Source organism: Armigeres subalbatus, chromosome 3, assembly GCF_024139115.2.
Source record: "Armigeres subalbatus isolate Guangzhou_Male chromosome 3, GZ_Asu_2, whole genome shotgun sequence".
In the NCBI taxonomy this organism is placed as follows: Eukaryota; Metazoa; Arthropoda; class Insecta; order Diptera; family Culicidae; genus Armigeres; species Armigeres subalbatus.
Window position 1 is genome coordinate 80,986,860 of NC_085141.1, and position 13,979 is coordinate 81,000,838.

The 13,979-nt window shown below is 41.7% G+C and overlaps 1 protein-coding gene across 3 annotated transcripts in view; it reads left to right on the forward strand.

Moving 5' to 3' along the window:
* Positions 1 to 12,197, forward strand: part of LOC134226539 (uncharacterized) — a 710,533-nt gene extending 698,336 nt beyond the window's left edge. For all 3 annotated transcript variants that reach the window (XM_062707374.1, XM_062707375.1, XM_062707376.1), the window contains 4 exons: positions 9,657 to 9,883; positions 9,942 to 10,245; positions 10,306 to 10,838; positions 10,896 to 12,197. In XM_062707374.1, the coding sequence (XP_062563358.1) occupies positions 9,657 to 9,883; positions 9,942 to 10,245; positions 10,306 to 10,838; positions 10,896 to 11,186 (1,355 nt within the window). In that variant the 3' untranslated portion in view covers positions 11,187 to 12,197. The remainder of the gene's footprint in view (positions 1 to 9,656; positions 9,884 to 9,941; positions 10,246 to 10,305; positions 10,839 to 10,895) is intronic.
* The last annotated feature ends 1,782 nt before the right edge of the window (positions 12,198 to 13,979 follow it).

Below are 13,979 nucleotides of genomic sequence, written 5' to 3' on the forward strand. Positions count from 1 at the left end.
CCTGCATAGCCTTTTTGAAAAGGTGCAGTTCAAAATTGGTAGGATTTTCAGATATAAATAAAATAAGCATAAAAATTCACTGTTTTTGTACCCTTTTTCTACAAAAACCCCACCCGTTCACCTAAATCTGAGGTTACAACCTAGAACATTATGAAATTATCTTTAGAAACAAGGTTAAAATACTTCAATCTTCCATTTACTTCCGCTATATTCACTTATGTATTAACCGATACGTATTTCGTTTTCTACTTGAAAACTTCTTCAGTGTTTTGTTATCGACTGTAACATTTTCCCCTAAGACGCTCAATATTAATTATTTCTTTGGACACCTCCCAAAAAATCCAAAATTGGCCGAATGATAAAAAAAAGTTAAAGCAATTTCATTTTCGGGTCAATATGAGCCCAGAGCACAGACAACATAAGTTTTTCTGAGCACAGGCAGAAGGTTAATAAATAGTAATTTATTCGCCATACAGTCACCATGGTAAACAACCACGCGTCTCCATGTGCTGTGGTGCATGTACTGTGGATGATGTTTAGACCGAATCGATAACATAAAGGTTTTGAAATATTGTATCCTATTAACGGCTTGTCCGACATCTCTATTTTATTACGTTGGACAATTTCCGCAGACTAAAGAACAAATTTCTTCTACGGATTTTTGTTTCGGAACTTATCGGATGAGCCAATCATATCGTAACTTGGTTCTATTATCGTAAGCACTCTACTCATGTAAGATAATATCCATACGGTGCGTCGATAGCTTGGTTGCAGAAGAGAGAAATTCCTCAAAGATCGCTAAGGAACTAGGAAATTTAATTTGGATAACAATTTACCGTTCAAGAGCTTCGCATCAAATGTATCATTTTGATTCATATTGCGAACACTCTTGCACTTCGGAAGTCTTTATGGCACATGATTTACTTCATTTATTTAGCTTAATAGCTTTAGCTTAATATCATAATAGATAACACTAGTCAACAATTTGACGCCAGAATACACGGTTCGAGACCGCATCACTCCATCCTCGAATGCGCCCAACGTTCGCCAAGGCCTTCTATACCTGTTAGCCCACCTCGCTCGGTGCGCTCTACGTCGTCTTGTACCTGCCGGATTAGAAGCGAACAGCATCTTTGCAGAATTGCTGCCTGGCATTCTTGCAACATGCCCAGTCCGTCGTACCCTTTCGGCGTTAGCTACTTTTTGGATGCTGGGTTCGTCGTAGAGCTGGGCGAGCTCGTGGTTAATCCTTCGCCGCCACACACTGTCTTCTTGCACACCGCCTAAGATGGTCCTAAGCAGGGATGGGAAAAATCAAATTTTCAATAAATTCAGGATGACCAAAACATACCTGCGATCATACTTTTAAATTATCAAGTGATAAAAACTCGCCAGCGATTAAGAATCGTTTGAAAATCGTATCTTGATTTGAAGCATTTACCATTACATTTTGAACTCTATTTCATTACTACCATGAAACCATAACGCTAAATAGAAGATATAACGGGATCGTTGACAATTAGCTGATATTAGTAAAGATTAATGTTTGAATGAAAATTATGTGTTTATTATCGATTGAGTACAAAATTCGAGAAAATGTCGCTGGCGACAACTCGCCTACTGTTTTCACGTGAAAAGTTTTTACATAAAAATTGCAATAATTATCGCCTGATAATGATTCAGCACAACACTGCTAAGCACCCGTCTTTCGAACACTCTGAGTGCCTTATGAGCGTTTTATGACACATTTGGTGCAGGTGTGAATCATTTTTGACCGCAGCTTCTGGAGCCCGTAGTAGGTCCGACTTCCACGGATGACGTGGCATCGTATTTCACGACTAACATTATTAGCAGGCGATAGCAAGGATCCAAAGTAGACGAATTCATCGACCACCTCGAAAGAATCCCCGTCTATCGTAACACTGCTTCCCATATGCGGGCCCTGGGATATGTCTAAATCGGATATTCTTCAAATCAGTCTGGAGCTCAGACCAGCTGATCAACTAAGTCAATTTTGTTCAGTACAGAATTGAAAACAACCCATGGTGTTCATATAGGCTTTTAGCAGCAAAAAAAATATGTGCAAAAACAATGATCTTAGTTCCCGAAACCATTTCGGAGTTTGGACCAATTTGTTTAGCAGAACGCACGGTACAGAATCGATACCGACTCTTTCTTATCAATCAGGCCCTCGAATATTATGTGCATGGTTTATGGCCTTATTTTTTATGAAGGCACAGGAAATCTGAAACAAGACACCTGGGGAGGCGCACCCAGGTAGTGTGGGGATGAGAGGCCCGCAATTAAGCAATACTTCAGGGGATGAATATTAAGCATTGCGCCCCCTACATGATGTACACAAGTGCACATATGCGCCACAACTCTCCTGGTATTCCCCATGCACCATCAGTACACAAGACATACTGGCACCACATGTGCCCCAACACTCACCTGCCTATGCCGCTCGAATGACAGCAAGAGTACGCAGGTTCCCTGCAGGAGGTACCTCGTGCTGCAATTTCACAGTACAGACAGTCCCCATTCAGTTGGTGATCACCCCGTCCTACAATAAGGTGGCACCATTTGTCTACCAAGCCGGAGGTGACCCTATGCTGGTGGCTCCTACGAGGCAGACTCAGAAATCAACCTCACATTCCCGGAGAGGCAGAAAAGTAAACAACAGAACTCACATCACCCACTGCGCCGCGAAGATGAAATTTACCACAGCAAAATGTACACATTCACCCAGCAAATTGAAAAAAATCACCACGCGCCACTCACAGTCATACGGTAAGGCGCGAACTGAGCAGCCTGTCAGAGCGACTTGTGAGTGGCTGAATGCGAAATTGAACGGTCAGTGTTGGAAATGATTTTTCGGCTGCACCCAGTCGCACTCACCACACGGCGGTGATGAAGGCGACTGCAGATTATACTGAGATAAATGTTTTTCACTGCATTGACTGTGAAATATTTCTACCCTGATCAGCAGGTAATCTTCCAGGTATCTTGCAGGAGGTACTCACCTGTTGACATTTCGAAGCCCAGATAGTCCTCAATCAGTGTTGTGGTCACCCCATCAGCATCTCCAAACATCTCCAAACATCTCCAATTTCTGAGGTGCTGCAGAAGCATCAACCCGCAATCAGAAACAAGACTTACGTGTCCTCTAGTTCTAAGGTGCCGCAGAGGTATCTGCCCCCGACACTCCTGCCAGGCATCACCAGACTTCAGCTATTCTAACACTACCGACCATGCATACCATGCGAGGCTTACTTGTGTGCTCTCACCCATACGTTCGATCCCTAACTCTGTGGTTCAAGTTATAATGAAGGTGGTTATCTTCGATTTTTCCCCAATATCTACGAACAGAAAAAAAAGTCATTAATTTCAATTTTGTTCTAATTTTGATATGAAATGCGACTGGTCGAAGATTATGTCCTATCGAATTATCTAATTATTACACACGTTGTTATAAATAACAACCATTGATATAAGTCTGTTATTATTTTGTCATGCAATCCTGATCGGGGAGGCGGCTATATGAACATCATGGATTCCTATTGGCTATGTATCGAGCCCAGTTTCCTTGGGAGAGCAGTTGGTCTGAACTCCAGAATGATTTGGAGAAATTAGAACATTCGATTTTGACATTCATAAATCGTAAACCTTGCACATTGTCTCTGAGCGCTAGGATGGACACGATGGATTGCTAATGGCTTTGTACCAAGCGCAGTTGACTTGAAAGATCAATTGGTTTGAACTCTAGAAAGATTTGGAGAACTTAGGATATCCGATTTTAACATGTCTAAATCGTAAATCATACGCAAAGCCTCCAAGTGCCTGTATGGATTGCTATTGGCTTTATATTGAGCCCAGTTGTCTTGGTAGACCAATTGGTAAGATCCCCAGAATGATTTGAAGAACTTAGAACATCTGGTTTGGACATATCTAAGTCTTAAACCATGCACATTAGACCTCTTCATGTTTCCAAAAAGTATCAAAAACTCAACCGGTCAGCCAAGAATCACAATTCTTATGCTGAAATAAGTCTCCTGTCAAATTTTCAGCTAATTCGGATAAAATTTCGAGGTGGCTCAAGTCAATTTAGTGTTTTTGGGCTATTTTCAATTTTGGAAAAAATCTAACAAGAGATATAAACGTCGAAAACTATCGCAACAACCTCTATACGGAAGCTTTTGGTGTGCTTTACAAGTCTTGTGAACATTGCGATTCGTTCCGTTCACGTTTTGTCCATGTTAAAGTGATTTTCAAACTTTTAAGTGCATAAAAATACTGTTTCCCCCAAAAGTCGTTGTTCTACAAAATTCTTGAGTTTATGACAAATGATTGTTAATTTATTATATTATAGTTCCTCTTTTTTCCCTGGAAATTTGAGTAATATAATTGCCCATGTGCGATTTACTGTTAAATTCTTAAAAATCAGAAGCAGAACATTTGTCATAAATTTGCACGCTGAGATTTCTTCAAACAAGTTGTTCAAACAAAGAAGCTTCGATTTCACTTGTTACTACAATGCACTCAATGTTAAAAGCATGCAGACATATGATGAATTTAACAAAATTTGGAAGTCGTTTGTTGTAAGCATCAAATATCATATGATTTAATTTATGTTTTGTTCGAACAACTTGCTTGAAGAAAATCTAACGTGCTAATTTATTACAAGTGTTCAGCTTCTGATTTTTAAGAATTTAACGGTAAATCGCACATAGGCAATTATATTACTCAAATTTCCAGGGAAAAAAGAGGAATAATAATATAATAAATTAACAATCATTTGTCATAAACTCAAGAATTTTTGAGAACAACGACTTTTGGGGGAAACAGTATTTTTATGCACTTAAAAGCTTGAAAATCACTTTAACATGGACAAAACGTGAACGGAACGAATCGCAATATTCACAAGACTTGTAGAGCACATCAAAAGCTCCCGTATAGAGGTTGTTGCGATAGTTTTCGACGTTTATATCTCTTGTTAGATTTTTTCCAAAATTGAAAATAGCTCAAAAACACTAAATCGACTTGAGCCACCTCGAAATTGTATCCGAATTAGCTGAAAATTTGACAGGAGACTTATTTTAGCATAAGAATTGTGATGCTGGGCTGAAAGATTGAATTTTTGATACTTTTTGAAAACATGAAGAGGTCTAATGCACATGGCCTCTTAAAGGTCTGTATGGACAAAACGGGCTGCTATTGGCTTTGTATTGAGCCCAGTTGACATGGTAGACCAATTCGTATGAATTCCAGAATGATTTGGAGAAACTCGAACATCCTACTTGGACATATCTAGATCGTATATTATGCGCATGACCTCTAAGGGCCTATATGGACACCATGGGTTGCTATTAGTTTCGTTTTAAGCGTAATTGTCTTGATAGACCAAAGATCTGAAAAACAGAATTGTATGGAGAACCTAGAACATCAGTAGAAAAATTGTCTGCATTCATAATTCGTCGTCTCTCAAATAGTATTGGGTACATTTTTAAGAAAAAACAGCAATAGAATGGTTCATGCGGGATTTGCATATTTCGTCCATATAAAAGTGGCCAACTGACGATTTTCCTCCGATCATTACCGGTTGTAGGTGTGACCGATCAGCAAGCTGAGGTCAAATCTGGGTCAATATGACCCGAACACCGTAAGTGTGAGTTTTATAGCACTCTATGAAAGTTAATTGGTTTCATCAGCCGAAGTACCTCCATAGAGCTAAGACTACCTGAAATGATGAAATAATGGTTTACGGGCTAATCGGAAATTATTCCCGAAGCGAAATTAATTGCACCCAGCTCGGCAACATGACTTGAATACGATTCTTGAAGTTTTTGAAAGGTGGTCGAGTTCCCGTGGGAAACAGCGAAGCCAGTGTTCATTTTTCTTTTCCCAACCCACGTGTTTAATGACATTTGAACAATTTTTATGTTTGAATGGTGTTCAAACCAACGTGGTTCGAATTAAGAAGTGTACAAATTAAAAACGGTAATACGAAGAGCAGGGATTATCCGTCCAGCTATTTGGCTTCGCCAACGGCATAGATATTATGGCACGAGAATTTGAGAAGCCTACATCAGACTAAAAAGGGAAGCTAAGCGAATCGGATTAGTCATCAACACGTCGAAGACGAAGTACAAGAGGTTCAAGAGAATGCAATAATGTGAGCCACCCACCGCGAGCTTGCATTGGTGGTGACGAAATCGAGGTGGTAGAAGAATTTGTATACTTGGGCTCACTGGTGACTGCCGAAAATGATACCAGCAGAGAAATTCGGAGACGCATAGTGGCTGGAAATCGTACGTACTTTGGACTACGCAAGACGCTCCGATCGAATAGAGTTCGCCGCCGTATCAAACAGACAATCTACAAAACGCTCATTAGATCTGGACCTGGACGATGCTCGTGGAGGACCTACGCGCACTTGGAGCTTTCGAAAGGAAAGTGCTGCGTACCATCTATGGTGGGGTACAGATGGCGGACGGTACGTGGAGGCGGCGAATGAACGATCTGACGGGCACAAAAAGGCAAGGTGCGCAGCGGGCAAGGTGGATCGATCAGGTGGAAGACTGCGTGGTTGGCAACGTGTAGCCATGGACCGAGCCGAATGGAGAAGACTCTTATATACCGCACAGGCCGCTTCGGCCTGAGTCTGAATAAATAATAATAATACAAATTAAAACTATCAAATTACCGGGGCTTGGAAATTTTTTTTATCTAAGTTCGAAAAATAACCAGCAGTAACTAACCAACTGAGGACATAAGAGACTATCTGGCAACCCCATGGTCGGCTTACCCGGATGTTAGGTAATCAAGGGTTTTCCGCAATACAAAAACTCACAACCGCTTTAAGGACAGTCGTCCTGGGTGAGTACGATACCTACTTCTTTTCTCCTTGGAATAATTGGTCAACCCTGGCTTAGCAACCTTGACTGGTCGAGAGGAGACATCCTTGGCGATTAAAACCAACAGCCAGAAAAATTATTTAAGGTTACTCCTCACGGAATCCAAGTTTCAAAGTGCTCGCGTTTTGGGGGGCACACCACTCGATACGGAAGCAACACACAACTGTCATTTTGATTATTTCACGCATGCTGCGACGCAGCAAAGCTAAATCAACAGAAATCGGTATCAACATTTCAAAAGGGCGAAACTGCTTTTGTGAACAAGAGCGTCTTACGTCTCTGGTGGGCTAATGTGTGCTCACCCACGTAATCCAGTACCAATAGATGAAAGAAGAGGATTCGATGCTTCCATCAGTGGTATTGGATTGCGTGGGTGGGCTCAAATTAACCCACCAGCGACGTGAGAAGCTTTTGTTTACAAAAGCAGTTACGCCCTTTTAAAATGTTGGTACCGAAATGACAGTTGTGCGCCGCCTAAGTATCGAGTGGTGTGCCCCCGAAAACGTGAGTGTAGTGTATGAGCACAGACAAACAGACATAACACATTGAACATTAACTCATCAAAATCATCGTTATTTAAACACTAACGACATCTGTTGATTTCAGTTAGTTGGGCAAATCACGAACCAGATGGTGGTAGTGAGCAAATGTCAAACTCGAGCAAATCCGATGCGAGCGCCACTAGTGTCCGATTGGCCAACTAATGATTATTTGAATTGACCAGTAAATCAGTGAACGATGGAAATTTGACGAGTGTTATGTCTGTTTGTCTGTGGTATGAGATCAAGATTACAAAGCTATCAGGAATAAAACAGAATTGATTCTCTTTACTAAAACGTGGTTTTTGAATTACTTAATTTCTAATTAGAATATACTCTTCTGTGAAGTATTTCTAACGCACGTGTAGCGAACTGTCTTAGAATGCGAGAAAATTGAATTTAATCCACTGTGTAAATATTTCAGAATGATCGTGTAGAAGAGAAGTGACATTCAGTTTGCTGAGCATTGTAGCGACGAACGGTCGAGTCTGAAACACTCGCCCGGGTCACGACATTTACAGATTACACTACAGTGAGCTCTTTGAAATTTGGATTCCGTGAGGAGTGTCCTTAAGCTCTTTTAGTGGTATCACTGACAGTTGACCAATAGCCAGCAAATACGTCCGATAATGAACATTGGGATCCTTTACGCTCGCGGAGAACCTGACGGTTTCGCGGACCGAATCGAGTGCTGATCGGATGAGCAGACCAAAACGAAGAGATCATAATGGATAGATGATAGATCGTTGATAATATCGGTTTGTGCTGCCCTCCTTGTAGAATAAATTGAATGGTTCAATGTTCCATCTAGCTTTTGCTAGGAGAGAATGTGAAGGGCGGTTCTCATACAGTTTACTTATATTCATAGGTACTTATATTCAGAAATGGCGGTTCCCACCGTTTTGTATTTATCGATTAATATTATATTAATATTAATAAAATTATTAAATAATATTTGTTTTCGGAGGGGGTCAGTGTATACAAAAAATCAATCACCCACACGAAAAGTGTTACGAGGGGGCAGAAAAGAGGTTCAAAATTGATCGAATTTGCATTACGTAATGACATGAATTAACAAATTGTAACCAGACAATTGCAAACCCGAACCATACCCAACACCGGACTTTGTTCGATCAACCACATTCCCAGTCGAACCTTATTGCGTCGCAACCTTATAAACCCTTAGTTTGATTTTGGTCGAGCTTTTAACATAACAGCTATGATTCTAAAAGAATTCAAGAGCTTAAATTATTTCTAGTTTTCTTAAACTTTCATATATTCTGATTTCTTTGAATCTGAATCTTTTGAATTTCAATCTGTCCCATTCATGTACGAGTTTTAATTTCGATTGATATGAAAAAGGTTTTGATTGTTTGAGTATTCTAATCAGACGAATGAAAGGAGTATGGGACATAATTTCAGATGCATGCTAAAATGGTATTTTCCTCTTTTTATAACAATCATCAAGCACTTCGAGCAAATTGTGCACAACATAAAAGTGTGTCGCGTAAGCTTAAGGTTAAAGTATCATCCTTTCCGCTTTTTTCATTTTTCCTTTTTTTTTTGCATTTTTCTGTCTCTACTTACATACATTGGAAAGCTTGCTTTGGAAAAGAGAAAAAAAAAACTCCTAGAATGCCTTAGCACTTTTGTTTTGCTCTATTAGTGTTTCATTTGCTTTGTATGCTTCCATTTGTTAGTCCCTGGGTGGCCCGTGCCTTTCGTGTCACGCCATATGAGTCGATGCTTAACGACAGCGCCTTTCATTCGGACGGCGATGGCGGGATAGGGAATGAAATAAGAGGATTTTCACCGAGGAAATGCACCCGAGATGATGCCACTGTTGACAGAGCAAATACACTTTAGTTGTTGTTTGAACGTCTTCCCCGGTTGGGAGTTGGACGGAGCAAACCGTTCACTGTTGTTGCAACTGTTCCACTTGCTTATCTTTAGCTAAACAATTTTGCAACGTACCTTTGGCCCAAGAAGTTTAGGTAACGCATCAAATTGTACCATGCATAAAGTCGCACTCGCTTGCCAAGTTGGAAGATTTGGAGAACTTTGAATATTGAAATACACGTTTTTTAAAACCTCCCTCATCCCGTCCATCGTAGACGACCCCACCCTGTTGGTGGTATTTTTTAAAGAGGAATGAATATATCATCTGATCGAAATTTCCGCTTTGATGAATTTTCAATTACAGGACACATGAGGCCTTCTTCACCGTTACTAGATTCGGTTAGAGATCAGTTCGAAGACTACGATCAATTAGCGAAAGATTTTACACGCGTATTTTTAAATCTGGAACCTTCGTGTCTCCAGAACGCACAGTTATTCGACGTAGTATTTCTAGTAGGGCAGCAATCCAAACAGCGGGCCCGCTTCATAGGCGTACGTGCCATCCTCGGCGTCAGAAGTCGTGTCTTTCAGGTAACTCTTCGCGTTAGCCTACCATCCCCCCATAACTAACTAACTTGTTCCACTCTAGGAAATGCTTTACGGCATTCAAACCGGTTTCGGATCACCACAGGTGCCGGTTGCGGAGCTACTGGCTCGGCCTGCCCCAACTCTTCTCTCTCCACAGAATCTACGTCCCAAGAGTAGCAACTTCCTGCAAGTGCCCGATATTGAATCACCTCGACCAAAAAGTGTTCCCTCGTCGCCAATGGTGAAGCGAGCCTTCTCACGGCTCGGAACGATAACCGCTGGCTGGGGCCGGTCTATACGAAAGCAGCAATCGCAGCTCAATGCCGACGACAAGAAGAAGTGGGCTTCCTCCCAGGATTGCTCCGGTTCGCATCCTTCACCAGAAGTTTCATCGCAGTATAAATTGATTATTTTTACTTTCGCAGATAAAGATGGCAAGGAAAGCAGTTCCAAAAGCAAAGCTAACGCAGGGCAGCTGGCCGTTCCACGGCTTTCGGTTTGTGCTGATGCCCAAAAGGTTGACCGCGCTAAGCTGGCACAGACTGAGTTTACTATAATCGAATTCGATCCGGAGACATTCCGAGTGCTTCTCGACTACCTGCATACCGGCAGTTGTCCGTTGACGTGTATATCAATTCCTGGTCTCATTTGTGCTGCAGAACACTACGACTTACCCGAGCTTCTGCAAGCTTGCTTCCACCACGCAAAACAGTTTCTACGAATAGATGCCGTTTGCCCGATGCTAACAGCCCTCGAGAACTACTACTGGCGATATACGTCTGCCTCGGAACTTGTGAACATGATACTGGCGTTCGTTGAAACACGCGCCTATGCCCTTTTCCAGGCGACCGAGTTCCTAACATTGAGCGAAAGCATGGTCCAAATGATCATGTGTCGAAATCTGGAAATACCCGAAGTTCGCAAATTTGAAGCTATGCTAGCTTGGGCAAAACACAAGGTACTTCAGATCATTCATCCGACTTTTAACCTTCTATTGAGTACTTCTATTCTTTAGGTGAAATCGAAAGCTTCAGCCAAAACAGATGCCAAAGTTGAGTTCCGCTGCATCATGGAGCGTCTGGCCCGTGACCTGAAGCTCCACCGAATATCGCCGCAGGAACTCATCAAAATCGTGCTTCCTTCAAAGGCCATCAAGAACGAGCGCATCCTGGAAACGTTGATGTATCAAGCGAACAGCGGCATGTACAGGATACAGGATAGCTATCTGGAGGCATGCCAGCAGCGGCTGCAGAAACAAGACTCCCGCTACAGCGAGTGGGGCGAGAGCTTCGACTGTGGCTTATAGGACGAGGATCAGCTGTAGTGAAGCAGCTGATCCTCACCATTCCCGAACCATACCCAACACCGGACTTTGTTCGATCAACCACATTCCCAGTCGAACCTTATTGCGTCGGTTGTGCTATTGTCAAACATAGCCACGGCCAGCATTTACGATGACTGCTCTTCTTGGACCCGTCGTTCGGGTTAGGCTTTATTGTTATATGTTACGGATGTGCTCTAGAGATTATGTATAGAGGAATTGTTGTTCCTTTTCGTTAGATGTGTGTACCGAGAGTGGGCCTCCCTTTCGGGCATGTAGGTACTAGGCGAACGGCGTTCGATTGCTGCTGTTTACTGTTATTGGGCGTGGTGTGATAGATTTTATCAGGATGTGTTTATGTCCTTTCGCGGCTGTTTGTTAACCTGCGACGAGATAGCCCAGACCGCGGCGAAGCTTCTCATTTTATTTTGTTACGATTTTTTTCTAATGCTTAATAGTGAGGACTGAAATTACTAAAACCACAACTATTCAGCCACTACTCTATTCGTTGCCTCACGAAATTTCAACAAACTAAGTTATGTACATCCAGACTGCAAGCTTTATCACTTGATATAGCGAATCTTGAACTGAGACTTCATACGGTATACAGACAACAAAGAAGCATCGTAAGGAAAATAACACTTCAAGAGTGACGCATATTTTATCGCCACATGTTAGAGTACAAAAGTAAGCATGCTGAGACCGTAGAGCATCGTCTCGGTTAGTAGTGACGTCACATGTTTACATTCAAACCATTCAAACTGAATGTTTACATATGTGCTGAGCTTGCTATGTTGTTTGTATGCCGTGGAGACTTCATATGCATTATTTCCAGTGAAAACTAGATGTACGAACATTGATATTTAATTTCTATATATCATATGGTATGCCTCGTAGTCTGGACGACACATAGATAGGCTTTCTTGCGCTCGACAAAATCGGGCATCGCTGTAACAGAGACGAACTTCAGCAAAGTAGGTATTGCTTTTGTTAGGTTTGAAGATCGGTAAAATGTTTTTTTCTAAATACAGTAAATTTATCGTTGATATGACATTTCAGCCAAACTATTACCGAAAGCTAAATAAAGTTTACCGAGAAATAACGAGTACCTGTCCTGACTGAAATGTGTTTGAATCATCGTGAAAAGAGAGTATTGTTAACTTTCAGTTTAGTCCTCGAGTATGGCGTCGATTAGCACCAATTGCAAGAGAATTCGAGGGGCAATACCAGGTGGGATTCATAGGGGAAAGGTCTGCCATGGACCAGATGTTCAACGAACGCCAGATATTGCATAAATGCCGCGAATACAACGTGCCCACAAATCGTCTATTCATCGTTTTTAAAGCAGCATGTGAATCGATCGAGACCAGCTATGACGGCTAATGCACGACCATGGATTTCCGGATAATCTTATATGGTTGGTCAAGGCGACGACGGATTGGGTGATGTGCGTGGGTATTATCGAGTACCTTCGAAATGCACAGAGGGTTACGACAAGGTGATGGTCTTTTGCCTTGCTCTACGGACACGGAACCTGGTCGATGCTCGTGGAGGACCAACTCGCACTTAGAGTTTTCGAGAGGAAAGTGCTGCGTACCATCTATGGTGGGGTGCAAATTGCAGTAGGTACGTGAGGGAGACGAATGAACCACGAGTTGCATGAGCTTTTGGGAGAACCATTCATAGTTCACTCACACCGCAAAAATTGGACGACTGCCGTGGGCCGGGAGGAAGGCGAGGTGCGCAGCGAGCAAGGTGGATGAAAAACAATTTACGATCCCTCGGTAGAATCCGTGGATGGCGACGTACAGCTATGGACCAAGCTGAATGGATACAATTTATGTACTGCATAGACCACACCGGCCTTAGACTGAGTAACTAATAAAAAAAAATCCGGTGAGAAACGGGACTACAAAATTTCAATTCTTATGCTACGTTTTGACAGGGCAAGTGAATTGAGCAATTAGCTTGAATCGAACGCGAACTGAACGTGTAAACACCTTAATTCAATTCACTTGAACGAAAAGAAAGTTGAACATGTTCAACTTTTGGCAAGTCAATTGAATTCAACTGAGTTGTTCAATTCACTTGCCCTGTTAAAACCTAGCATTATGCTGGCGGGTAGCTTGCAGCATTTTGACATTCTTGTTCTGCACATCGTATCCTTCCAACTTTAGCTACCTTCTGGATACTGCCACATGTTGTCCTGCACTGCACGAAAAATGGTTGCAAGTCCTCCTTGAGCATAGTCCAAGTCTAATGTCCGTAAAGGTTCACCGGTTTTATGAGCGTTTTCTACATGATAGACTTGGTGCGGGTGTTGACTGCAGTTTAATGCGCCATCCAATATCCTCCTTTACCAGCTTCTTCATTGTTCTTGAGTTGTTGGATGTCATTCTTGATATATCTCAAACTGGGGACTGGTTGGCTTCCATTGTCCGCTGAACTGACGTGGCCGTCTCTTCCGCTGTCTTCACTTTCATTTCGTTATTAATGACCGTTTTTTAGGTTTGTCAACTCGGTTAACTCGGTGCATCAAATTACTCTCCATGTGGAAATATATTTTCAGTTTTCACATAGCCATGACCTTATTTTTACCACGTTATTATTTTTACAGTAAATATTTAAATACTTCTTGTTCGCTTTGAATTAATAATATGCATAAGTAAAAGAGGACCATTATTTATGGAGTTTTACTTCAATTGTTAAGAGTATGTCAAAGCTAATTGGGCTGAAAATTAGTTTTGCTTTATAAATCGTTGAATACCAAAATCGTTG